Below are 27,760 nucleotides of genomic sequence, written 5' to 3'. Positions count from 1 at the left end.
ACACTGATACATTCTGACATCTCTGTTCCCCATGCTAGGTGCAGGTGTTCTGTCGACTGCACTAATGATACAGATTTGCTAACCTTATCCTTCTCAAACCGCCTTTTGCCTTTGATTGTTGCTCCACTGAGAGATCTGGAAACACCGCTCACATTTTTCCACCCTCAGCTTCTCAATTGTTAGGGAGCATAAATATCATATATATTGTTTTTTATGTTTTTCCTTTTCACCAGCTTTGTCTTGTGATGGCCGGCACCGTGCTGCGGCCTCACGTTTTCAATTGTTACTTAACAAGAGTTACAGAACAACTATAAGACTGCGGATATTCTCTGGCGCCAGACAGCCACGCAGTCTGCTAAAACAATGCGCAAGCAACACAGAAAGTGTGTGAAACCTTCTATCGGGGCTGACAGGAGGACTCCAAAGCAATCTTTACAGATGACGTATGTGATAACATGGGGAGTATTTGCAATACAAGTCGGTTTTCAGTGCTGGATACAGTTATAGTTTTATCTGATAGAGTTCCTTTAAGTTACCAATAAAAATCCTCTCTTTGAAATCAGTGACTCGGACCATATAGGGCCCTAAGCATTTTACAATAACCATGGCCTCCTGTCACAGCAATTTAATAAAAGAGATGTATATGCCCGTCCGTTGTTACTTTGCATACACATTTACATTTTTATGACAGCTCTAGGGGCTGTGAGAGGGTTTTGCTCAAAATACGTAGAGAGCTTCCAACAACAAAGGCAAAAACATACGCGTGACATTGTTTGCCTCACATTTTGCATCATGTAGGCCAACTTACGAGACCCCCTGATCTGTCACCTATGTTGTTCAGAAGAACAGGAAACCAATACGCTTTCCTGATGGTCAAATGCCTCTTGCTATCAATATAATGAAAAAATAAACTGCTACATGCTAAAATCACACTCATTCCGGTGTCCCAGGTAGGATACTCAACAAAGTATGAAAAATAAAGTATATTGCATTTTTCAAACCTAGGGAAAAAAATAAATACTTCTCTTCAGGAGAAGCTGCAGCTACAGAGCTGCAAGAAAATACCTCCCACATGGTCTGATGTTTCCCGACACTGATTGGCTGCTTGAAGCAGCCAGTCGTTGACAGGAAAGTGCTCCCTCTGAAAATGTAATGGGGGTGCATTTTGCACATGTAGTGTTTGCTGAGCTAGCACTGGAGCTCACCTTGAAATCAAAATATCTTCAGTCGACAACGTACAGCTAAATAAATTGAACACCCCATATGAATCTGAAATAAACACCCTCAGGTGCCAACAGGTAAAACACGGTATAGGTATAGCAAGTTAACCCTTTCAGTGCCAACACATGGACTGTTGCACTAGAATGTTACCCATACTCTAAATTGTTACTGAATTTATCTTTTGCCACACCTTATTCTCAATCATTTTCATATGGGTGGCTTCACATTCAGTTAAATATTCTCAATGTTTAACACATAAATTATGTTATTTTTTACAACTTAACTATACTGGTTGATACAGTTGCAAAAGCAAGAAACATATATTGATTTAACACAAGGGTAAACAGAAATAACAAAAGAACTGACTGAACCACATTGTAATGAGCTTCTGCTGGGGTAATGACATATGTTAACCACAGTTATATGGGTCCATTGCTTACTTGTGACTCTGACTTTAGCATGACATTTTGATTTGCGGCAAGCCTAAATTCCAGATGGATCATTGAATAGAACCTTATATAATAGAATAATATACACCAAAAAACTGCTCTGTTGCAGGTCCTAACGTGAGAGCTCAATTATTTTCCCAAACAAAAATATATATATAATGAGAGATCAGTTTTTAAACATATTTATGAGAATGTTGAAAAAACACTGTTATTGAAAACTGTAATTTAATCTTTTAGAAATGACAATGTTTGTGAAATCACTAGTGCATTGTTTAAAAACTGCAGAATTTGTTGATGCAGACTATACCATGTACTATTGAAGCCTATTTCATGCTCTGATGAAAAATGCAAATCTCTGCCACAATGACTATTGTTTGTGTACTGGCAGGTAATAAATATTACCATTATTTCTTAAACATTATGCAAAGGTTCCCATATTAAAGTGAGTTTGCATAAATGAAGCAATATACATGCAAGGGAAGGCTGGCACAGTCTGGCCCAGGAGGTCCCATTGGCCCCTTAAACCCCCCGTAACCTACAGACCCACTGGCACACATATTTACACATACATACTCACACTAACACACATACATACGCCAACACACACATATACACATTAATGCTCACACATACTTACACATTCATGCTAACACACACACACACTTACATATGCAAACTTATGCTCACACACAAACATTTACACACACATTCATGATAACACACAAACATAGATATTTATGTTGACATACACACTCATGCTAACACACACACTTATACAGCCTGTCCCTGAATGTATGTGTATTAGAAACCCACTTGATGTGTATATTATTGAATATATATTACTGAATGAGACTCACTTATCTCTTCTCCATTGTTAAATGTACACTTTTACCCTTACTGATTGACAATCTAATGCTAAAAGCTCTGAAGTAAAAGATTATTTATTTGTTAAGTATTTGTTTATTTTAGTTGCATATTAAATGCCCTTTCGGTCTTATCTCCTAGAAAAAAAACAAGAAAGTCATTATCATAGGGAATCATAGTAAACAATTAAATCCCTCAGTCCTGTTTTCAGAGATAGATTACAGCTAATGATAGCCTATGGAGGAAGACAGGGCTACATAAACTTTGACATAAAGCAGTCAGTATCAGCAATCTCTGGGACAAAGGTGACTTTACATGCAGCAGCGAGCACCATCTCGACAAGTAAAATGATATATTTTGCATTAAGAATTAAAACAAATATTTCCCTAATTCTATATAAAATATTTTTATATTTCACTGTTAGGGTGCCAAAAATGAGAATTTATTTTACAATCCAAAGCCCTATGATTGCTGAAAAAGCAAGCAGGGCTTTGGGCTGCATTACATTCTTGTACTTTGAAGGTTACGTGTATACACGATGTTCCTATATGGGCAAGAACAGAATGTTCCCCTAGAACTTAAACTGAACTGCAGACATGGATACATCAGTCCTTTGTGCTCTCGTGGTCTGCATTGCAGTGTGAATTCCCATAGACTTATGTAAAGGCAAAGCGTTTTTTTTTTTTTTAATTGTCCCTAAAATTAAATGAGAATTAAATTAAAGTAGAATTGAATTAAGCCCTATGTTAACGCCTGCCAGAAATGATCTCACACTTCAAAAAACATGAAAATGGAAAACTCGGGACTGGAAAAATCAAGCGATTATACTTATGGTAAATTTCACTCATTAGTATTCAATCGCACAAAATTACCTAGTAATTAGTTGCTTAATATCCAGGAACATGATTATAGTTCTCTTGGTAATCAGATACACTGCTTGTATAATTACCATTCATTGCACCAATGCGGCATTGACCCCAAGATGCACCGATGAGCTATTTTAGACTTTACAGGTCTTGTTTGGAAAGAGATAAATTGGATACATTTCACCAAACAGATTTATAGGAACAGGTTTGCTAAACTCTTAGTGAACTAGTCGCCTTGTTTTAAGGCTACGTTAGGGTTAGCTGGACAATAGCATTAAATACATATCTTATAATAAAAATATGTTGAGTAATGTAGTAACATTTTGACATTTTCCAAAAATTTTAATTGTTCTTTTATTAATGTCCTCTCTTTGATGTAGAATTTATACCTGCTCAGGTGGACAAGATTCTATAATCACAGCTAAGTCTCGGATAAAAAGAATACCAACTGAGGATGACTTAAAAACAATGATAATGAAAATTGTAATAAAATAGAATCTATTTCTCAAATAGATATGAACATTTTGTGTGATTAAGCAGTGTAGCAAATGTTAATATTAAATCCTAGTTTCAGCCTTCAAAGTAACACGTTCGCAACTATTTTATTTTAGAAGTTTGTACAATTTTAGAGTTTGTTGTCTGCCTGATTATAGTTGTTACATATTGCTCTTAAGCCAATTAAGAATGTGGTGGGTCTTATACACGGTGTCACCAGTACCTAATACTGAGAGGCCCACCGCAGTAGTAGACACGTACTGCTTATGGTTTCTCATGTAAGGATCTATCACTTTGCCAAAGAATCTATGGTATCATTTGCCTTGTGGTTAGTTCTCCTATGGTCCATTCGCATTAATATCATTCTGATCTTAATGGTTCATTTTGTTGATAGACTGCCTTTGAGTGACATTTCCTCTTTTGAGTAATATGGTTGACTGCAAAACATGCTTGCTTCTTAATATTTTGCCTGCATGTGCTGACATTTCCATGTTTCCTGGATGAGAAAAAGAGAATATCATAAATAGTAACAAAATGTTTTACGCACAAAAAAAGAGACCTAAGGAGAGGATAGAGAGGTTAAAAAACCAAGGCAGGGTATATATATGGAATATCACCTTTTCTATAAGGTGTTATATTTCTGGAAGCATGATGCTGCTAACATGCTGTGATTAATGTGGCGTGCAGCACATTTCTCTGGAAGGCTTTACTCTAATCCCCCTAAAGGCATCCGTATTACTAGAAAATTGTGTATGATGTTGGATAGAATACAGCTACCAACGTTCTGAGCCAGTCATAGACAGAGAGTAAATATTGGGAAATTGTAATTAAAAAAACTATTTGAGTGCTATACTTCTAGAGGTACTTCTACAGTCTCATTCACTATGGAAATACATAAGTCCAAATTCTTTTTTCCATCTGATATTAAGAAACATCCCAGCATTTGGTTTAAGGGGTGTGATTACGCGCATGGTTATGCGTAGGGCGTTAATGTTTTATGTGACACTTTGACCTATTGAGCTACAATGCAGTGAGGCACAATTACAATTTTACACAATTTCATTTCTATACAAATTTTGTCCGGGTGTTTGTGCAAACAAATGTATATTTATGACAGTAGAGCACTTTGATACACCATTATACAGAAAACATATTAAGGTCCTAGAAAAGACTGACATTAGGAAAGGAAGGAGAACAAAGAGGGACACTTAGCAGGGAGAGATGGACAATGCAGATCTTGCTCGTTTGGCAGAAAAAGGAAAATTACAGTTATGTTTTTTCTGATAGTTTGTGCATTTTAATCACACAATTTGCATAGGGATGCTATTTTCAATTATTGAACTAGTTAAATATTTAACATATCATTGCTTCAATTATTCAGTATAATCTATTTAGCTAAAACACTGAATTTTTTGAAAATAAGAAATAAATTGTTATGGATGTCCTCCGGCAGTATTCATTTTTACACAAAGGCTCTCGAATTTTCCCATGTGGGGTAAATCAACTGATGTCTTCTTGGAAAGAAAATAGTATTTACTGACTAAATAAAAACACATGGAATTGAGATACAGGTGATATGGAATCATCAGGGGATCAATAAGTATTTGCTTGTAGATGTTTCTTGATCTTGCCTAAAGTGATTAATTACCATCCTTCCAGAGGTGACTGTTCAAGGAGTTGTAGCTTGAAAGACTGGTAGAGCCTGATTAAACCTTCCTTCGTTAAAAGCCAGTGGTGGAACTTGGGTTGTAGTAAGTCACAAAAATGGCTCTTGAAGCACTTATTTTGTTTGTCTTATGGAAATTCAGTCTTGGCTCAAGTTTGAAAGACTGGATTAGGCAGAGATATTTTAATACATTGTAATGAACTTCAAAGAAAAGTGGAGCAAAACATGGATAAGTACTGGTAAAACAAGCATGACACCATCATAGAGTCCATCATAATGGACTACAACACTGGTGCTCCTGCTTCAACTCAAATGTATCTTTATCTTTTTGCAGTTGGTCAGTGACTTTAGGCTCAAAAACTGATTGCCGGATCTGCAAACAAACAGAAATGCTAGTCTAGTGTATGGCATGGCAAGACAGTATAGAATAGACTTAAGTCCCAAAGGACCACGTGCACATGAAGAATAAACCAATTTCCCCCATTTCCAAACAAGATAATTGTCACGTCTAGTGCACATACCGTAGGACTTGTCTGTGCTTGACCTAATGCTTAAAGCTTGTAATTTGATTTTCAGAAGTTAACTCCTGTCCTTAAAATACTTACTACAGAATGTCTGATTAAATCATAAAACGATTCAGTTTCTGCTAGGTGTGTTACGGAAAAACAGGCAATTCACAAAATCGAAATAGATGAACAAGACTATCCTTCAGAATACATACATTATATATATATATATATATATATATATATATATATATATATATATAAAATAAAGTTTTCATAGGTTACTGTATTTTTTATGTATGTGTAGCCCTATTCCTGTCCAAATAAACCATCCTTATTGTGATTTGCAATGTCATGTACTTAAGATTTCCTTGGCTAGGGTTAGCAGATGTTCCCTTTTACTGAGGACACGTATGGAATATGTATACTGCATGGCTACTTTTTAAATGATTGCAGCCTTTTAGAATGCTTTTTTAAGAACTGTTTCCAGTTAAAGAAGCCATCTGCTCTCCTACCACTGGTGCCATGTAGTTTTTTGTTTAAATGGACATAAGGTTACTTAATAATTCAACAATTTTACACATATATTATATTACAATGTTATTTTATAAGGTCCATCCTAAGAGTACTGCTCATAACTCAAGGAAAAATATGGCATGCATTAAAATGTTCAAAGCATACAGTATTCAACACTATATTTAAAATATGCAACAATCTCAACAACTTGGTTCTAAAAGTAAAGCAGAGATTAGAAAATTCTCGTTTCCATTTAGTAGCTCCGACAATTAAATAGTTATATAGCAGGCGAGGTGAACGGATATGGTGATGTCAAAGTTATACGCCAAAACTGAATCAAGAACACTATTCTCCCTTATGTCCTAAAAAACACTGAAATGAAACATAAAGGGATATTACTTCTGCCAGGCCTAGACAAATCATCTTTTTCTTTGAAGCTCAGTCCTGCCTTATCAGTTTTATTGAACCGTAAACTTGTAAAGCATCAGGAATTCCAATGTTTATCTCCTAAATAAAAAATATATATCTTACATAACTCGTTCCTTTGTCTTTTGTTGCGGTTTCAGATGAAGGCTGCGGAAGTTGAGGACCAAACATTGTTTACAGATACCTACTGCAAAATCTGCAATGCGCAGTTAATTTCTGAATCTCAAAGGGTTGCACATTACGAGGTGAGTTAAAGACTCTTGATGATGTCAGACTTGATGATGTCATGTCTTTGGAATGTAGCATGGAATGTCTATTGAAATATTATTTTACCAGCATTGAGAAAATGTTTCTAGAGGTGTCAAAGATTAATCTTATTTTTGTGCATACAAGGTTTGAGTGATAGATCTCTAGTCTTCACAGACAGGGCTGTCTTTAATACTTTCCTCATTTTTCAAGTCCATTTCTTTATTTGCTGGGCAGGGGGGTGACATTTGGTCATGTCCATGCTCTACCTACTACCCACCTGCTATTGCCTGCTGTCTATCCACTCTATAGTAGACTTGTGCATTCAGATTTGTACAAATTGCAAATTTACAGAATTTTGGTAAATTCGTACAAGGCCTCGAATACAAACAAAGCAAAAAAATAGCTCAAAATTTTTCAGGTCCATTTTCCTTACACGTGGTTTGAAAGGGGCAGCACTATTTCGAAGTGATGGTGCAAATGTATCTTTCGCACTTCTCCTGCTAATGAATCACATTCTGAATGCCTGTGCTAAATGATAGATCAAGAATGACACCTTCCAGGAAAATGTGCTATAAACATATAACCCTACATCGCAATTGTTGTCCCAGTGATGCTGTCCATGTGACCGGAGGGCACCGCATGTACAAAATCATTTCAGCACAATACGTTTCTGCTGATGTGAACTGGTTGCTTCTGTAATTTTGTTGCTTAATCTGGGGTCTAAAGAAAAAAAACCAGCCTATTTTGAATGTCATTGCAGTAATGATCTACTAATATATTAAATAATTTCCTGGGATAGTTGGGCCATGGTATTTTATGGAGAGGATACTGTGGATTTCTTCTAAATTTCATCTTTTGTATATATAGCTCCCCTCTAATGGGTTTGTTCCTGCCTTCAGTGGTCTGGGTTCATATCGTATAGATTTTTCTACTAACAATGGCCATGGTAACTAGATGGTGTGTGTAATATATCTCTGAAATTGCAAGGTTCAACCAGGCACAGAAATACCATTCTTAGGAATGGGTGGATGAAACTTGATGTCAATCCCACCACAAAAAATTAACGGCTGAAATGTACCCACAATCCCCATCATAACCGCTTATCTCTTACTATCTCTGCTATCACGACACTTAGATGCCAGCAGTCATGCCCCCATTCCTGATTGGGCGAGAGAAGGGCTTTATTATGAGCAAAAACTGTACATTTTAACAACAGCTGAGAAACTCATTAATTTTTTACATGACATTTTGCCGCTTGATGATAATGACTTTAGAACACTTAAGGCAATCGTTGCATATTTCCTGCGTGCTATGAAAAACAACAGCATGTAACGGGCACGGAGCTCTTATGGGGCATAGCCATGCATATTGAAATATCAGCTTCTTAATTGCCATGTGCTTGTTTATACATAAAAAATCCATGTAGGTCAAAAAATAAAATGCATGATTTGTGTCATATGCAAATTGCCTCTGGCATCAAGAAATGAAGTTACAAATCCATTTTTCATTCAGGTTCAGGAATTCCATTTCTGGAAAGGTAGCAATTAGACCTGAGATCCCCAATTGGAATCGCAGTTGAATCCACTTTTGGATTTTGACCACATTTGGATATAACTTTCTGCCCGTTGGCCTTTTAGAAGTGTTATTTAGAGCTCAGAATCCCACAGATGAATTTAATATCTAACATTGGGTTTCTGATTTTGCACCCTAAGTCAGTACATACCACACAGTCAACTGCAGACCATGGAGGTTAAATTAATTGTAGCCGTTTCAGGTACACACATCCCAAAATTTGCAACTAACATACATATCTAACCGAGCCATTTATAAAGAGGTCTCTTATTTTCAACACATTTTCTGCTGTTTCCATATACGTTGTTGAGGCTTTTTGGGGTTGTAGATCACTGTGATACCATCATGCCCATCATCCTGAGCTCTTAGAAAGGAGGGAAATCAGAGGAAAAAAGAGGGACAGAAGGATTTCTGTCTCAAGAGGATCTTCTTGTCCATTAAGCTGATTACAGCTTCTCCAATCCATTCTCTTGGGGACCACTGGTTGTGAAACTGGTGTCTAGAGAGTCACCATCGCTGCTTGCAGCTGCCTTGTTTTGGTTATTTTATTACATATTCACCATGAAGGCAGGGGGTGCTTCTACATTTAATGTAATTGCATTATACACTTTTTGTGCACGTTATGTATATTCCTCTTCTGCTGACATATTTCTACTTGATGATGACGCCCTTTGGTCTCAATATAAGCCACCCATTTCCCCTGAAATCTATCACATTTTGGTTTGTTGTACAACCTGATTTTCTCAACATTTCATCCAAATAAGGTTTTGATTCCAGTGCAGCCCATAATTGGATGCAGAGAAGAAGTTAAATAAATAATTATATAATGCAAACTAATTCTGCAGTGGGGATTTTTAAACATCACTATTGGTGACGGACATATCTATAAAAAGGGACAGATACAAACATTTGTTTGTCTATGCTTTTTTTTGCTAGACCTAAATGCATAGCATTTCCCTAAAAGCTGCCTTTTCTTACTGTCTCTTGTTTTATTCACCAAACATATTTACATTCACATATTTATTCATGGCCACCGCTTCTGCTTCAAGCCTCCTCTGAGCAACAACTATTCAGATTTGTAAAATGAACAGATAGGGCCAGTTTTTAGAGAGAGTTCATCTTTTGTTCCCCTCTTGTTGATCGTTGTTCAATTCATTTTGCATGAATATGCCTGGTAAATATTTTTTTTTTAACAAAAAAACAACCATAAGAGCCATTTACATAGCAATTGCCGTCTCGGTGTTGTATCGATAAGAAAAAGAATCAGCCATAAGGACAAGACGACTTATGGGACTCCGGAAACAGATGTTTTCTTTGCTTCTTATAAAGATATTTGAATTTCTGTCCACCGAGGCTCTGATCAAGGGTCTTCTTTTTGATGCGTGTCTCACATTTACCCTCTCTTTCAGAGCAAAAAACACGCCAACAAAGTTCGACTTTACTACATGCTTCACCCGGAGGATGGAGGACCTCCTTCAAAAAAGCTACGTCCTGATGACCCGGTAAGTGGATGAAATAATATGAGGACAATTTTCTCTGAACCATAACAGAAAGCCTACTTTATTTTTTATTGGGACCCCTTTACCCAGTAGGATCAGTGATTTAGTTCAAAGCAGCTGTAATTTTCATAATATGATGTTTATTGATAAAAAAAAAATGAAAATCTTTGGTCTATAAGAATTAAATCAGATGGGAAATCTGATTAAAAAGAGAGGGACTTAGATTAGATGTCTTCGGTCATTTCAGCGGTGTATTCAATAACCGGGGAACATTTCAACCCCCTGCTTTCAATATGTGTTTTGAACGGCCACCAACAGTGGGCTTCTCCGGGTAGAAGGGCTGATCTTACCCTGCATTCTGTATGGCAAATATTTGGAGAGTTCTTGAAAGACATCACCAATTAAACTATGCAGGGCCATGTCAGTTCTTCTTGCAGGTGAAGCTCTCTGGGTTTTTCCCATCTTGATGCATAACGAAGATGGTAAGTTAAACTATTAATCTCACTAATGAGTCCAAGAAGCAGAGAGAGAAGGTCTCTTCAGATGAATGGCTGGGTTCCAATGACATCTTATAAATAACGATTGCTTCTAAGAAAGAAAGTTTATTTTTAAACTTGAGTGACGGGTCAATATAATATTGGATATCTTCTACTCATAATGCATACTCGCTAAAAGTCTTTGCAATAGTAAAGTACAGTAATGCAGTAAACGCAATAAATACCTGCAGTTTGTCAGGGGTAGACATCATTGGCTGGCTTAGCATGATGAGAGTTGTATTTGACAGCAGCTGGATTTCCAGGTGTTTGCCTATGAGTGGTTTTAGTTTTTTTGGCTGGTGCTCTAGAGATGAAAATAGGATGTGTTGAAGCATATCAAATAAATGAAAGTACAAATTTAGACTCCAGAAAAAGATAAAAAGTTCTATGAAAGAGAGAGAACAGCAGGGAACGGGAGTTAAAAAAAAAATTCTAAAAAATAACTTGAGGCGATGCAATGAGTGTGAGCCTGCGCAGCCGAAATAATTAACAAAAATAAAAGCTAATATACTGAAAGTGGCAGCAATAAAATGCTAATTTACTGAGGGCTTCCGATCCGGAGCAACATGTACTCTGCAAACGAGAGCTACATATTCTGTCTAACGTGTTGAACTTCCACTACGCTTACCGCAATAAGCCAAATGGCATATGGAAATGGGGGTCATTATACCTTATTACTTATATTGCTAATGTTAGATGGGGCCTGTGTTCAAATACTATATTTTGTAAAGGAAAAATGCTTTATTCCCTGCCTAGCGAGTTTCAGGTGCGCTAAGGTCACAGTAAGCAGTTGATCTCACTGCATTAAATATTCATTATGAATGTGCAACCGTGGTGAGTCCTTTATGCAAGGAGAACTTGGCTAACCTATATCTAGGTGCATCTGCGTGCACGAAGTGCGTAGGGGACATTTATTTCTCTTATATTTAACCTTTCATAGAAACATAAAATGTGTCTTTTAAACCTTTGCCCCTCTTGTTGTGGTAGTATTTCTTCTTTTAAATAAACTCTCTTCCTTTATCATGTTGACTCCCTTTAAGTATTTACATGTTTCTATAATAGCCCTCCTGTCACGTCTTTCTTCCAGGCTATACATTTATTAAGATCCTTTAACAATGAACCTATATAAACTCTAATGCGTATTGCCCACCGGTTGTAAATATAACAATTAATGTAGATGTAAGACTAGCAGTTACTGTAAGTTTGGACTTTGTACAAATCTCAGTTTCGGGTGATATTAAATGTATTTTTCTCAGACATCTGAGGTGGTTTACAAAACAGGATTTAATGAAACCCCCGGTCGCTGCTTGTTTTGATGAATGCATTCACAAACCCCCAATTGTTTCCATTAGTAAAAAGTATCCTCATTTAAGAAAGAGAATCCCTCAAGGAGATGTACAGGGGTTACATTATACAGTAGCTTCTCTCTAATTCATTACAACCAGCTTTGAAAAGGAATTCTCTGCTAGGGGTAATTCTGTTGTTAACATCAGAGACAGCGCTAAGGGTTGATATGCTAAGTAGAATTCTCTAATACTCTTGGGTGTCTGCTTTTAACGGAGAGGATACATTACTAGAAAATCTCTAATAATGATATCATCAACTCTCTCTTCCCTTATTATGTCTTTTTTTGTTTCTCTTCTGGGCATTGCATCTTACGCGCTTATTTTCTCAGTGGTTTTTCTCCCATTTATACAAGAAACAAATGGGGGTTTCATAACATTCTGCAAATTCTTGAAGTGTAATTGAGTGTAAATGTGAATAATACCTATGAAGAAATTTATTGATCATTGATTTTTCATTATCCGCTCATAATTTTGTGTTGTACATGACAAATCACAATTCAAGTGGCTTAGCAAAGAATATTTAGTGCTCAGCCTAGAATCTAAAATGAAGTGGTTATGCTAATAATTGCACCTTATAATTAGATGTAGAACTGTGCCTGAAATATGGTTGTACTAGTAAAATAAAAGGTGGTAATTCTTTGATTGACAACTCAAGCTGAGACTATTGAGTCGCTCAACACTATAGATAGCAAATCTACATAATGTCTCTTTTTTCACGTTAGTGTGGATAATACAGGAAAAGTCAAAAGGTCCAATGACATTTCTATTTTTTCAGAAAAACCTAGTTTGAATTTAAAAAAGTTAGAGTGTTTCTATACTCAATGTAAGTCCATTAGACAGCAATGTTTCCAAGCTTCCTTTGCTAGTATCATTTGAGATCAACATAACATTATTTGGCTGTTAATTCCACAGTTTGGCAGCACTTACTGTCAAAGAGTAGTTTACTTGCTAATCATGAAATGTCATCTAAGGTTAAGAAGTATGCCCCGTGAACAACATTAGTCGTGTATATATTTGCATCTTTTGGAAGGCTCTCCCAAAGCAAAGATTGTCTACTGGGCCCATACCAAACACATTTTATTTATGAGGGCCATGACTGCTCAAGCATTTGTTACAAGCCAGATGATGTTGCTTGCTCTCAGTTGCGTGTGCCTTACATTAGTCTGCATTGTATGTTCCAACATACAGCTGGGTAACACTTACCAAGGACTTCCAAAGAATTATAGAATTTATAGGTATCTTCTAAATGGTTGATATGACATCGCTAGGTTAACTTACCTGCTAAATATAGGCTATTCTACAATCTGATCTAATGTACTAAATTAAATTGAGTTTAGTATTTAAAATTTACATTTGATTATAGAACCCTGTTGCTTTACTAAACTTCCTCCAAAGTACCCCCCCCAAAAAAAACCCCTGCAAAATACAATATTGAGTAGTGATCAATAGTAAAACACAAAAAAGTGCTTACATTTTACTATTAAGGAAACCTGTTGTAATTCTCAAAAGGTAGAGAATATATACAGAGGTGTGATAAAAACAAACAACACTTAAATCCTGAGTCTTGCTCAAGCCACATTACAGAAGAAAAACTTCTATAGCAAACTAATCCTACCAACACCACTGGTCCAGGGCACTTAAACATCTTGCTCTATGGTGTGTGCCCATTCTCATCTGAACGGGTCTCGCACTTTATAAATATTTTCTCCCTTTGTTAATAAAAGGAAATGACTTCCTTGTCCACAGTCAACAGAGGCATCTCAAACAAATCCATGATGTAGCCCCATCAGATGTAAAATATTTGCCTGAGGATGTTGGTTTCATTGTGCCTTGTGTTTTGGTTTTAGACTAGTGTTCTGGGGGGGAGGGGTTGTAAAATGTTATACTCTCCCATGTGGGGACTCATCATAGGATAAGTTATGGAAACATTGTGCCCTCTCTACAAAGCTCTTTATACATAATCTGAAGTTAATTGATGTTAATGTTCAATTGTCCTTTACATACGTATACACAACATAATGCCTGATAATAAAGTCTTCACTAGATTGGTGTGCATGGCAGGTTGAAGTACCACTTTCAGAATTTTGTTAAGCAAAATCCACCAAAAAATTTCCATTGATTTAATTCTCTCTCCAGCCAATAGAAATCTTGTTTGCCTGTAACCAGAAGGGCAGTGGACAATCATGACAGAATGTCATTAATCGAGTCATCCTCTTTATGGAGGTCTTCAAGCTTGGGTGAATTCTGCAGGGACTATATCCAGTATGATCTGGTTTCCATCAATCACATCTGCAGTTATGGGAATTTATGTTTTACAACGATGAGTACATTTAGAAGGGGCAAATGCACGATCAATACGCTTCTCTGCAGTTGATGGGGAAATGCAATCATCCTGAAGCAGAACTACAGACATCCAGACATAACGGAAGAGAGACACATCCTAATATGTTATTATCTGATTGCTGAAGGCAAGACACACATAACTCTGTACTGCACTATAGTATGTATATTAAGAAAAATTCTTCCGACATCTTAAATCCTATAAACATTTACAATTTTGCTACATAGTGTCTATACAGTTGAAATAGTTGAAATGGAGAGATGATCTGGGAACATAGACATAGAACGGTGCTAGTTTTAGGTGCTAAATTCTGAGGAGTCACCGTGGAAACCAATGGAATGTTTTTGGTGATTGTTCTACGGTTAACCCTGTCTCAGAATTACATTTTTATTAATATGGCCTGTTGACTTCTTTACTTTTTTAAGAAAACAAGGATGTTGAAACATTTCCAAGCATTTCTGTACAACAACGTACATAACTTGTCCCAGTTGATGCAACTTATACATTAAACAAACCCGTTCTGCTTCCAAAGTTGCTTTCAACTATGTCCTAAGGATATGTCAATATACGTTTCTTACAACACTGTGCTTAGAAAAAGTTATGGGTCCTTTAATGATTTTTTAAGTGCTTATTTGCTTCTAACAAAAGCTTTTGCAAGAAAGCTGATGTCGATCACATTAATAACAATTGTGAGTTGCTAATAGATCATATAACTTAACAGAAACGTAAGCGACAATTATCAATTAACTAACTAATGAGTGCTAAACAAACGTGGGGCATTGATGTATTTCCACTTTTAAAATCAATGCTTGTGCCTTATGTGTGTAAAATGTTAAATCCCGAATGCATTTCAGAAACTCTAAAATGAACCAACCTTATAGTGAATTTAATTGTCATCTTTTTTTACCTCTTTTGTGACTGTAAGTAATAGAATCCGTTTAGTTTATTATCTCCTCACAACTTCTATTGATTTCTGGCCCATTGATATTTAAATGTTTTAATAGTCATCTATTATTGATTTCCGAAAGGTTAAGCACTGAGTGTGATGTATTTGCCAATACACCTATAATGGCTATTTGTAATTCTGATACATATTTAATATACAAAAAAAGATGCAATCATCCCGACAATATGTTTGTTAGCAAAAACTGTGTTGGATGATTAACATAATTAAAATGTTAACAATTTTCAAACAACTTAAGAGTTCATATTTCTCAACATGACTTAATGATAGTCTCCCATATCTGATTTTAATAGCCATTTGATGACATTGTGCTTTATTGTTTGTTAAAACTATCAATGTACGTCATTTAATTTATTTTTCCGGTATTCTATAGGGTGGAACAAAGATGATTTTTTTGATGATTTTTGTGTAAAAAATTAGATGCCCTGACTTTACATTAATATTTACGTGAACAAAAATGTTATTTACATCGATTTATGAATTAATGGAGGGATTAAAAAAAAAATAGACGTAAATGGTTATTTTGTGCTCAGCTCACATACACACAAATATATTATATACCGTATATATATATATATATATATATATATATATATGGCAAAAGTATGTTTTTTCCAGCTAAAGCAATAGACAGTTCTTACATGCTGTGATTTCTGAATATTTTATCTGTTTATCTGTCTACAATAATCCTGCTGAGCACCAAATGCTGCTGTCTAAATATTTTTAGTGCCTGTTACATAGAATGGTATCCCACTGGTAGATTGGAAAAAAAGACTCTTCTGGGTGAGAGAAGAGATACAAATAGATTTCTTCATTAGTTGCACACTGTATCGTGTGATGTCATTTGAGGTGTCACATGATAAATGTCAATTTATGACATTTACGAAAAAAATTATCAGGTCAAAACATCGCAGGAGGCACAGAAGCAGACATCATGTTTCTTATTGTCCATTTTTCTCATTCTTGCATCAAACAGTTGACATTTTAGAGAGAATCAATCACCAAGTGAATTTAAAATGCCAAACAATATTTAAAGGAAGAATACGGAGAGTATACAGGTTCCACTGACTACCATATAAAGAGGATGATGTTATTGGTAGCAACATGGATCTGTTTTACCCTTTGTACACTGGTTGTTATGCTGCATCATATTTGTGGTATTTTTGCATCTAATCCAGTTTGTTGTTCAACTTTTTGCTGGTTGGTGATGCTGCTGATTTATTTAATGTATATAACCCATATGCCCACACACTAACACATCCAGATACTCAACACTAACACACATGCACACACTAAAATATCCACATTCGCACTAACACACACTCATCTGGACACTCACATTAACACACATGCACACAGACATACACTAACATATCCAGACACAGACACTCACACCAACACAACCAGGCACTCAACACTAACGCACACACTAACAAACCCAACCAGACACTCACATTACCATGCACACATACCCTAGCATACTCAGACACACGGTCACACACACTTATTTTTCCCACACAAACACATAAGCCGACACACACCAACATATCCAGACACACCAACATCCTCGGACCCACAGACAGTCACGCTAACAAATTCACACCCCAAAACTTACATTAAGACAACCAGACACAGTAACACACACTGACACTAACATAACTGAGCACACAGCAAGGCGCTAACATAAAACCACACTAACAAACACACACACACAAACTAACATGCCTAGACACACACTGACATATCCAAACACGCAGACACCACACTAACATACCCAGACACACAATGTCACACACACTAACATACCCAGATATACACACATAAACAGACACACACTAACATACCCAGATATACACACTAACAAATACACAAATATACCCAGGCATGCACAGTCAGCACACTAACACACACATACACACAGTCACACAACTCAGTTATCATTGTGAAGCCTCAGACTGCCCTTAATGTAGCTTGCAGTAATAGCTGTGGCGCTCCTACCGTAAGGTCACACAACGTGAAGTGACCTCACCTCTTCCTTGGAATTTGGGGAATAATAATGCTGCTGCCTTTCTCCGTTGGGGCAATCGCCCCTTTACCACCACCCCTGGATCTGCCCATAGAACAAACTTGGGAACATGTTTAGTTACGCACCTAAATCCACCTAAAGGACACAAAATATCTGCTGGAATGTCTAATTGAATCACACCATTCGACTTAAAGCTATTCTTATGCCTTGCTTTATTATATAAAATTCAGAAGTACACCCCTCTGTCCACAGCACAATAATATCAAGCTTAGTATAAAAATACCTCTATAGAATGCTAATTACAATACATATAATGATGGGATGAAAGTTAGAATTTTGATAGGTATAATTATCATGTTTGCATCTAGGATCTTTCCCCATAATTTAATCTACTCTTTAAAGCATCTGCTTTTGATGTTAAATACTCATGTAACTGTCTATGTATAAATAATATATCAGGTTAAACCAACCTCCTTCATAATTAGTTTTTTTAAATTGTATTGTTATAAATGAAAAAAAACCTTAGAAAACATTGTATTATAAGTGAAATGAGAATCACACATTACAGCAAAAATGACACTTTCATTTATGTGACTTTTCTGGTTCATTGGTGACATGCAAGAATGCAATTAACTCCTATTGAGTCTGTGACATTTAATGCAAATCTGCTTAAAGACAAATTCTATACAATTATACCTGGTTACTATTTAGGGACACGCCATCTTAGAATATATGTACAGAGTAGACGTTAGATAATGCTTACATACATATACATAATATAGTGAACTCAGCCCCTTTTGTTGGAGAAACTTGCCATTGTAACTAATAGTGAAGTGAGTTAGTTGAAACCACAACGCTCCCTTTAGTGAATAAACCCCAGTGACACACTCTATTACAGGACACAATCCCTGCTCACAGGGGCTGGCTGGCCCAGGGACCAATTGCCTCCTTGGGTCGGTCCAAAAGTATTCACAAAGGGCCACAACATAACCAGGTTACGTGAAAAAATGAGACCGCTTGTGCACAATGCGAGCAGCCAGAAGGAAAGTGCAGGAAGACGTAAAATCCTGAGAGAGGGGGAGGGAGGTTGTGAATATGTATGTTAGACAGAGTGTATATATGTAATTTTGTGAATGAAAGGGAGTGTGTGTTAGCATTAATATGTAAGTGTGTATTCGCATGAATGTGTATGTGAGAGGGAGTGTGTGTAAGCATAAGTGTGTGTGTGTAAGTACATGTTAGTATGTGTAAGCGTGTTATTGTAAGTATGTGTGCGTATGTGTGTTAGCATGAGTATGTGTGTGTGTAAAAATGTGTGCTAGTGCATTTGTGAGTCTCTGGGGGCTACAAGGGGCCGCTGGGGCCACTTGTCTTGACCTGCCCCCCCAGGCAGAAAGTGCATCCAAGAAACTACTTGATGCAGGTGGAGATGGGATGCAACCACTCCATTATGTTTACCTTCCTATGCAGTTTTTCTGCCTCTAGCTACAGCCTGACACACAGGAGTCTGCAAGGTCATTGAAAGACGCTTTCTGTGGAAAGTGGAAAATGTGCATAGGCCGTTGACGATATATTGGCCCTGTTGTATAAGCGGCCTGAGTTTAACAATAGAACTAGTTTTTAATAATATAATGTTTGCTGAATTAATTCTCTTTCGACGACTAAAACTATTATTTAACCACAATGTAAACCATAACCATAAATGAAATCAGTGACAACTTCAGGTTTTTAAGGGCTTTAAGTGATACTGTTCAGAGCAGTCCTTCTAATATTCAAGTGATTAAAAAGATAAATGAAATTTAATGATGATCATAAGTTTGGACAAGAAGAAAAATGCATTGTAGTGATTATAAACTGAAGTAGAAACTGCATCTCTCCTCCCCTATTGCCTGAAGGAGACCCCTTTAACAGTGGGCACTTAGCAGATACTAAATACACTCTTGTAGTTTTGTTACATGGTCCATGTATGCAGAATTTAGACCCCAAATGCACATGATAGCAGCAAAGTCAGATCTTCCAGGGTGCCTTTCCCTTGAAGATCATTGAGATTGCTGAGGCTTCCATGAATGGCATGTGGTTGTATCTAGTAAATTGGTTAACCCATTAAATGTATTTACTATCTTGGTCGATTACCTCTGTCACCAGAGTGCAACTAGGCTTGATTAATACCCACAACATATGAAGAACACATGAGATGCAGACTGCAGTGGCAGGCAACACACATACAGTCACAATCTATTGAGTACAATTTGCAATTTTATGATTCTGACATAAATTATGCCCGTACTGGAACTGTAATTAAGTAGAACAGGCATCAAAGGCTTCATGCATGCCAGCTTAGTGCTAATACGAGATAGCAGTTCTGTATATGTAATAAATTATTGAAACATGGAATAAATTAGATCTTAATACATCCGGGATAGGATAGATTAAATTTGGTTTTAACAATGTACTAAAATAATAAAATGGATGTTGGTAGTGGTTTGTCAGTGAGCTGGAAATAATATTTAATTGGCCAATAAGACGCTTGATTGCTTTTACCGGACACAAGGATTATGGGTATTGGATATCTGATCTCATCCAGGCGCAGACAGGTATAACACGGCATAGTTGACAAAACGTATTATCTGTGAGGAAAATGAATGGCAATTATGCTTTCTTCTTCACTAGAACAGTATTCACCATTTGACCAAAACTAGTGAAAATAAGATGTCTTTTCACAAGGTCTGCTAAGATCGCAGACAGCACACAAGATTTAAGTTAACCAGGGAATGCATGAAGTACTCTTCTGTGGGTACAGACTGAATTTATATTCCAGGCACATGTAGGCCAAAAATACATAGCCGTGATGCTTTGTTGGAGGCAGATAGACGTAAGATAACAGAAACAGGAGTAGATAGAGTGGTTTAATAACTGCACTATCTTTACTTTACATGCTTCTCTTAAATATATGCCTAGCTTGCCTTGTGAAAAATTAAGCCCTGACATTCAGCACTATCCAGCAGTGCCTCTCTTCCCCACCAACTATGCTACTGGAAGCCCTTCTGCTCCTCATGGGCAATGCTGTCCGGCAGCCCCTCCCCTCCTAACATAAAATAATATCCAACAGCCCCTCCTCACACACTATCCAACAACTCCTTCAAACAAAATGCTATCCGACAACAATGTTATCTAACTGCTCCTCCCCTCCAAACACACAATCCTATCCGACAGCCACTCCTAACACACAATGCTATCCAACAACCCTTCACACAAAATGCTATCCGACTGCTCCTCCCCTCCTCACACACAATGCTGTATGGCAACAGCCATCACAGTGGATGGCACATACATCAAAGGTCCAATCACAGTGCACTTTGTTTAAAGCCCTATTCGGTCTAACCAACAATTCCCACTATGATAAGGTTTTTATACACAGAGATCAATTACAGATTGTGTTTAGGGATGTTTGCTTTAACCATACCTGAATGCTTACCAAACTCCTACCTCCGCTGCTACCGTGTTTCCCCGAAAGTAAGACAGTGTCTTACTTTCTTTTTATCCCTAAAAGCCCCACTATGTCTTACTTTCGGGGTATGTCTTATATTGGGAAAAAATTGAGAGTGATGGGAGTTATGATGTACTTTTAGAGCATAATTAGATCATGAAAAAGACATTGGAAATGGTACAGCATAACACCCATCACTCTCACACACTTACCAATCAACACACCTACCAATCCACACGTATACCAATCCACACACATATACACAAATCCACACACGTATACACAAATCCACACACATATACACTAATCCACACACATATACCAATCCACACACATATACACCAATCCACACACATATACACCAATCCACACACATATACACCAATCCACACACATATACACCAATCCACACACACATACACCAATCCACACACATATACACCAATCCACTCTCACTTAATGCTTTCCTACCTTTCCTTTCTTCTTTCAGCTTCTTTTCCTCCTCTTCGCTCCTCTTCTTCAGTTCTGTCTTCTTCCTGGTTCAGAGGGCACGGACAGCGGTGGGCGCGGCTTCAGTGTTGTGCGCCGGGATCTGACAAGAAACCCCGGCGCACAACAGCTGTTGCCGCGCAGATCACAAGGGAGCGGTATCGGAGGTCATTAACAGACCTCCGGCTCCCTTGAGTGATTTTAAGCCGGGTTGAACCCGGCTTAAAATCACTCAAGGGAGCCGGAGGTCTGTTATAGACCTCCGATACCGCTCCCTTGCGAGCCTGCTCCTCCAGCGGCGGACATTACTGTCCGTCTCTGGAGGGGTGCCAGGTGCCGCAGGTTGGCACCCCCTGGAGTGTGGCGCCCTGTGCGGTCGCACACCCCAAAGGTCGGCCCTGCTCTAAGGGGCCGGCCTTAGGGGTCTGCGGCCGCACAGGGTTTAAATAAAAACATCGGGGGTTTTTTTCAACTTTATTTAACATCCTCCATGTTAAATAAAGTTAAAAAAACTTTATTTAACATGGAGGATGTTAAATAAAGTTAAAAAAACCCCCCGATGTTTTAATTTAAATCCTGTGCGGCCGCAGACACGTAAGGCCGGCCTTGGTGGGGACTTCCCGGCCCCTTAGAGTTGAGGACCCGGCAAATCCCCCGTGTTTCCCCGAAAGTAAGACATATGTCTTACTTTCGGGGTACGGCTTATATTAGCCGACCCCTCTGAAACCCCCGATACGTCTTACTATCGGGGGTGTCTTACTATCGGGGAAACACGGTACTTATGGGAAGCAAGAGGGGTTACTAGGTTGAGACTGTGGAGTAAGGCGGGCCTTCAAGGTATGGAATTCCTCCCCATGTGTGAGCCAAACTTACTCCTCATCTGGTTTCACCTATTCTTGCTGGAGGCCAAATAATGGTCTGGAGAGTGTCTGAGCCTTCCAGTTACTATATGGTAATAACATAATGTGAGATATACTCACATTACTTTTAATTTTATTGTGTTGGAATGTTTTGGCATCCACACACATTTTGGAACACTATCCATTGGCTATTTAGACAAAGTACTAACCCTGTGGGCTAGCTGGGTAATTGATATTACGCCATTGGAGTGAATTAATGTTTTTATGTATGTGTTCCTGAGATAGGCTCTTGTTCCTTAGCCTTATGTCAATTAATGGCTTTTCTGGGCTTTTAACCTTTCACCGCCTTTGACTGTTCACTGTTGGTCTCTCTCCATCTCTCATGTGACCTTAGCATCCCATCATCTTCTGTTTGTTCCGCTATTGATTTTTAGTTTCTTCTTCTGAGAAAGAAAGATAATCTTGGAAATTTGCCCCACTTTATCAATAGATTAGAAAGAAAAAAAGCAGCCTGATTATAGCTCGGTATCTCCTTCGCCTTTATAAACTACACAAATATGTATTTTTTGCACCATTAATAAGCTGCCCAGAATGTCACAGGGAAATTATTCTCCAGCTATTGCATTAATTATTTATCGCCAGTTCGGATCAATGGGGCTGGCAATTTTACGGCTTCATGCAGGTAGTTTATTTCTTTTTATCCGTAGATTTATGGAGACATTTTCATATTAGGGGTTTGTCAAGATGAATATTTTTAATGTGGCAGCTAATCACTCTTATGCTAATGTCTGGTGGGACACTTCATCATTACACTTAATAAAGCCCACCAGAGTCTAAATATTGCAAAGTTCCAGGTGGTTTATTGAAAAAGAAAATCTGGACTTTAACTTAATATTGTGACGCTAGAGGAATGAGAAACCTTATTCATTTTACTTTTGGGAACGTAATTTTCGCACCTTCTCCAGATTTATCTTTATAACCGAGGCAATAATCCAGACTGAATGTTGCTTCAATAAACCGAGGCATCATTCATGAACAGATTAGCTCACTTAGCCGTATACAGATAGGAATAAATAATGCAAAGGCAACGGCTAAACGTCTAGATTACATATACACACACATATATATATATATATATATATATATATATATTTATATATATATATATATATATATGGCCCATATGACCATTAGCCACTCTGGGGATATTTACACAAATATGTAATGAAAGGTAGTGACATTTTCCTGGTTCAAATTGTGCATTTTCCTTTCTTTAGAAACAGGGTGCTCCATTTTTCTACAAAGCATAGGCCCAGAACCGTCTCCGTTTAGTGTTAAGGGCCACAATTGGACAGCTTTGGTTTACCAAATTGCTTCCACAGACCATTGAGAAGACATTGCCGGTGTGATCATCGGTTGTGTGTATAGTGTAAGGTTAGGGGTATGAGCGGCCAGTATTCTGTGGTACCGGCTGAATACCTCACATGACTTCAACGTGTGAAGAAATGGCGAGTTGAAATTTAAGGAACATACAGATTTAGCAGCGGAGGGAGAGCTGGCACCTTCTCGCCTACAGTGGCCCTATCAGCCCTTGACTTACCCGAATGGCTTTCTGGCTGCCGTGGGGTCACGTGACAGATCACCGCCGCGTTCCCGTCTCCTTGACCGGCTCTTCGATCCTGCTTCCTAGGCCAGCCCGCCGCTGAGTTCTCAGAAATGTGTGACAGGAATCCTGAAACGGATCTGGTTGAGTGTGTCACAGACTGAGCAGAGATAAGCTCATGGGCCGCTGGCAGGACTGCGTGGCATCCTGCTGTGTGGCGCACTTCACTAATGCCCCATAGGCCTCACAGACTTCACAAAGCCCTGTCAGGAGTCTCTGGGTACGAACACTTTTCCCATCACCGGTAATTGGGGAGCCCGTGAGGTAAATTTCCGAGGACACCGGAAAAGGGAGACAGACTGTGAGTGGAAATATAATTAGATTACAACGCTCATCAAACTAAGCCATCCGAAAATAAATTTGTCGATGTGTTATGCAGTGTATTTTGGCGCCATTCCAGTTTCTTTTTGATTTAAATATATGTCTCTGATTTCTCTGTATATATCACGTTTAACATTTTCTGATTATTGCTTCAGATTAAGCATTATTTTTGTTAATAGTAAATTTAGTGTGAATGCATTTTTTATATTATTCTACCTTTTGTAAGAAATTAACCATTTTTGATAGTAAGGCAATACATAAAAATATAGATCACGTAGTACGCTTTAGAAAGCTTTTTTTTGCGACCGAATGTATAGTTTTACACACATTCCTGATGAAGTCGCGTGCTATCTTACTATATGGGCAACACAGATGTTGTGTCATGGAATCCAGGAGTCTTAAAGGGGCTATCATAATATATCAATGAAGATGTATTTTAGAGATCACACTGACTTTCCACCGGGAGAGAGGTGAGAGAGGCCCATACTTCATACGTGTGGGAGAGGAGAGAGGCCCATACTTCATACGTGTGGCACTCGGTGGAAGCACCGTGCCGAGGAAAAGTGGGTCTTTGTACCCTCTGTAGGGTCAGTGACTTTCCATGGAGATGCGGAAGTGAAGAATAACTTCAGAAGGCCGAAGTGGTTAGATGGTACTTCTGCCGGACACATCACCTGGAAAGAATGGTAATTTGCAAAAAAAAGTATTGGGACACCTGACCATTACATCAGCATGGGCTTTTATGACATTGTATTCTAAATACACAGACATTAATATGTAGTCGAATTTTTGTCCATTCATCCAGTAGAGCGTTTGTGAGGTCAGGCATTGATGTTGGACTATAAATTTCGGCTCGTAATCTCCGTTCCAGTTCATCCCAAAGGTGTTTGATGGGGTTGAGCTCAGGGCCAATCAAGTTCTTCCACACCAGGTGTCCCAATACTTTTGTCCAGATAGAGTAGGTGTGATTAGGACAACTCTAGATCTATTCTGTGATTGTTGTTTCATGGTTTTTTTTTATGTTGTAAATATATAAAAGTTATATATTGTTAACCAATTTATTTACTTGTGTATTTTAATCAGGAAAGCGATGAGACTGAAGTGGATAAAAATAAATGCTGTACCCTTTGCAACATGTTCTTCACATCTGCTATAGTCGCTGAATCTCATTACCAAGGCAAAACTCACGCTAAAAGAGTGAAGCTTGTGCTTGGGGAGTCTCTGAACACACCGGCTCAGACAGGTAATGTGTGCATTACTTCTAAAGGAACCTTTACTTTACCAACCAAAAGAAGCATGTTGTAAATGTATAAATGCCGGAATTGGAAATCTGTCGGACCGTAGGCTGGATACAAACATGGGGACCCCTTAAGCTTTCATCAGCCTGTCTGGTAAAAGAGTATGAAATTACTAAGTCGCTGCTCCCTTGCACCGCTGTATGCTCATTGACATAATTTCAGGTGCTTCGCATCACCCGCCAGCATGCAGAAAAGTGTAATGAGACAGATCCTTGTCTCATTACAGATTCCACAGACATCAGAGCAGGAATTCTCAAGCTTTTTTCAACCAAGTTCATCTAAACAAGTAGATTCCATTTCAGTTATTTTTCTTAGTATGTACTCCCCTTCTGTTCCGCTAACTTATTGTAGTTCCTGGGTACTGACATACCTCCCGGCTCATCAAAGTTGTCCAAATTCTATATGCAGGCCCGGAGAAAAGAGCTTTGGTTGCCAGCCAAAAAATATACCCTGTTCGGTGCCATATAAAGAAAATTTAAGTATATTTTGACTTGTGTGCTCGATTTTCTTACATGCCATAGGCATAGGAAGTTTTTTTGGGTATATGTATGAAGGGATGACAAGCACTCAATATGTAGAATGCGAGCACATCTTTTATTAATATGTCTAATAAATAGCCAAGTGCAGAAACGTGGGCGATACAGCATCATTAAATAATGAGGACGGTTCTTGGGCTGTGCCGAGCAACTTGGCATCTCTCTGCCATATTTCCCACACTTAGCACTTGTTTGTTTCATTGTTTGAGTTCTTTGTTAGGATTTCTTTGTAAAACACATATAAATATTCAGTGTAAAATAGGAAGCTTAGTGAGAAACCCATAACAAGAAAGGTGCAGAAGCATTATAGAGAAATATATGTTTCAACAACAAAAGCACATTTAGAAGACTGTGGAACAACAAAAACATACATTTTCCTTATAAGGGTAAAAAAAAAGTAGATGCTATGTAACTCCCAATTCGTGAAAAAAAATTTCACAATTTCTTAGTGTTGTAACAGAGCATGTTTGAAGTGACCGAGGTTGGAAATTTCCTAGAGAACGGCAGTTTTAGCAAAATTCTTTTATCCACATTGAAGGTTTGCAGTAAAAAAAACAACCTTCAATTATAATAGGGCTGATTTTAGTGTTTAACCCTGGGTTTTAGGGTTTTTTTTTTTTACTGAAGATTGAAGGGGTAGTTCTCCGACTCACACAGTATGGAACATCTTCCTTCCTATTACACACTGCTGTGATCATATATAAGACTCCCAACTGGTGCTTTTGCTACCAGTATTTTATGATTGATAAAGCCATAAATTGGTAGAGCCATGTGGGTAACACATGTCGAGTCACTGCATATAATCTTTACTAAAGGTTATTAAAGGGTTAAAATTTAAAGAGCCTCAAGGTCAGCTCATTTAGAAAGATCTCAGCATATCAAATTAAATGGTGCAGCCTGGAAAATTGAAAAAGTGTGTCTTTAAATTGTTCTCAAACATTATTATAATATTTTGATCATCTCTTAACACAGTTATGTGTTAATTACTTCCACTAAAGCTGGTTTATTGCACCTGCAGTTTCTATCCGAAAAGCTGATGTAATTTCACTGCACTGTTCTCTGCCAATGCTTTTTCCTTTATGCCTACGGAGCATTATTTCAACAAAGTTATAGAAGAAAAAACATAAAGTAGACCCACAAAATAAAGAACACCAGTCAAACTACACCCTCCTCTCTCACAGTGTTTGATGGCATTATCTCACATACCCACACATATTTACCCTTTCTTCTCATTTCTGGGAGTTTTTCAACAGCTTCTCAGTTTCATGTTGGTTATTGGCTTTTTTCTCAAGCGTTTTACTTTTTCATTTGCTCTTTGTCACCTCCCCTCCTTAATTCCCTCCTGGAACTGCTGACAAAGCTGACATTAAAATGTGCTGCATTTATATTTTAGGAAAGTTTAGAAGAGAGATGTGAGCTACTTGCCGGGCAGGCTTGGAAATTAGATAATCAGGGTCAGTGGGAGCAACGGTATTTTCCATTGAAATTCCAGTTCTTGAGATGAACCACAATGCTGGGCTTTTTAATAGAAACATATCATCTGAAGGAATAAAAGAACAAGGGT

The 27,760-nt window shown here is 37.8% G+C and overlaps 1 protein-coding gene across 2 annotated transcripts in view; it reads left to right on the top strand.

Moving 5' to 3' along the window:
- The window catches only part of ZMAT4 (zinc finger matrin-type 4), a 129,338-nt gene that overhangs the window by 13,976 nt on the left and 87,602 nt on the right, over window positions 1–27,760 (top strand). The window contains exons 2-4 of one of the 2 annotated variants that reach the window (XM_053450050.1): window positions 7,150–7,254; window positions 10,240–10,332; window positions 25,446–25,605. In XM_053450050.1, the coding sequence (XP_053306025.1) occupies window positions 7,150–7,254; window positions 10,240–10,332; window positions 25,446–25,605 (358 nt within the window). The remainder of the gene's footprint in view (window positions 1–7,149; window positions 7,255–10,239; window positions 10,333–25,445; window positions 25,606–27,760) is intronic. The other variant, XM_053450051.1, reaches the window with a different exon arrangement.

Source organism: Spea bombifrons, chromosome 11 (assembly GCF_027358695.1).
Source record: "Spea bombifrons isolate aSpeBom1 chromosome 11, aSpeBom1.2.pri, whole genome shotgun sequence".
Classification (NCBI taxonomy): Eukaryota; Metazoa; Chordata; class Amphibia; order Anura; family Pelobatidae; genus Spea; species Spea bombifrons.
Note: the sequence above shows the minus strand (reverse complement) of the source record. Positions and strands in the feature narration are given on the sequence as shown.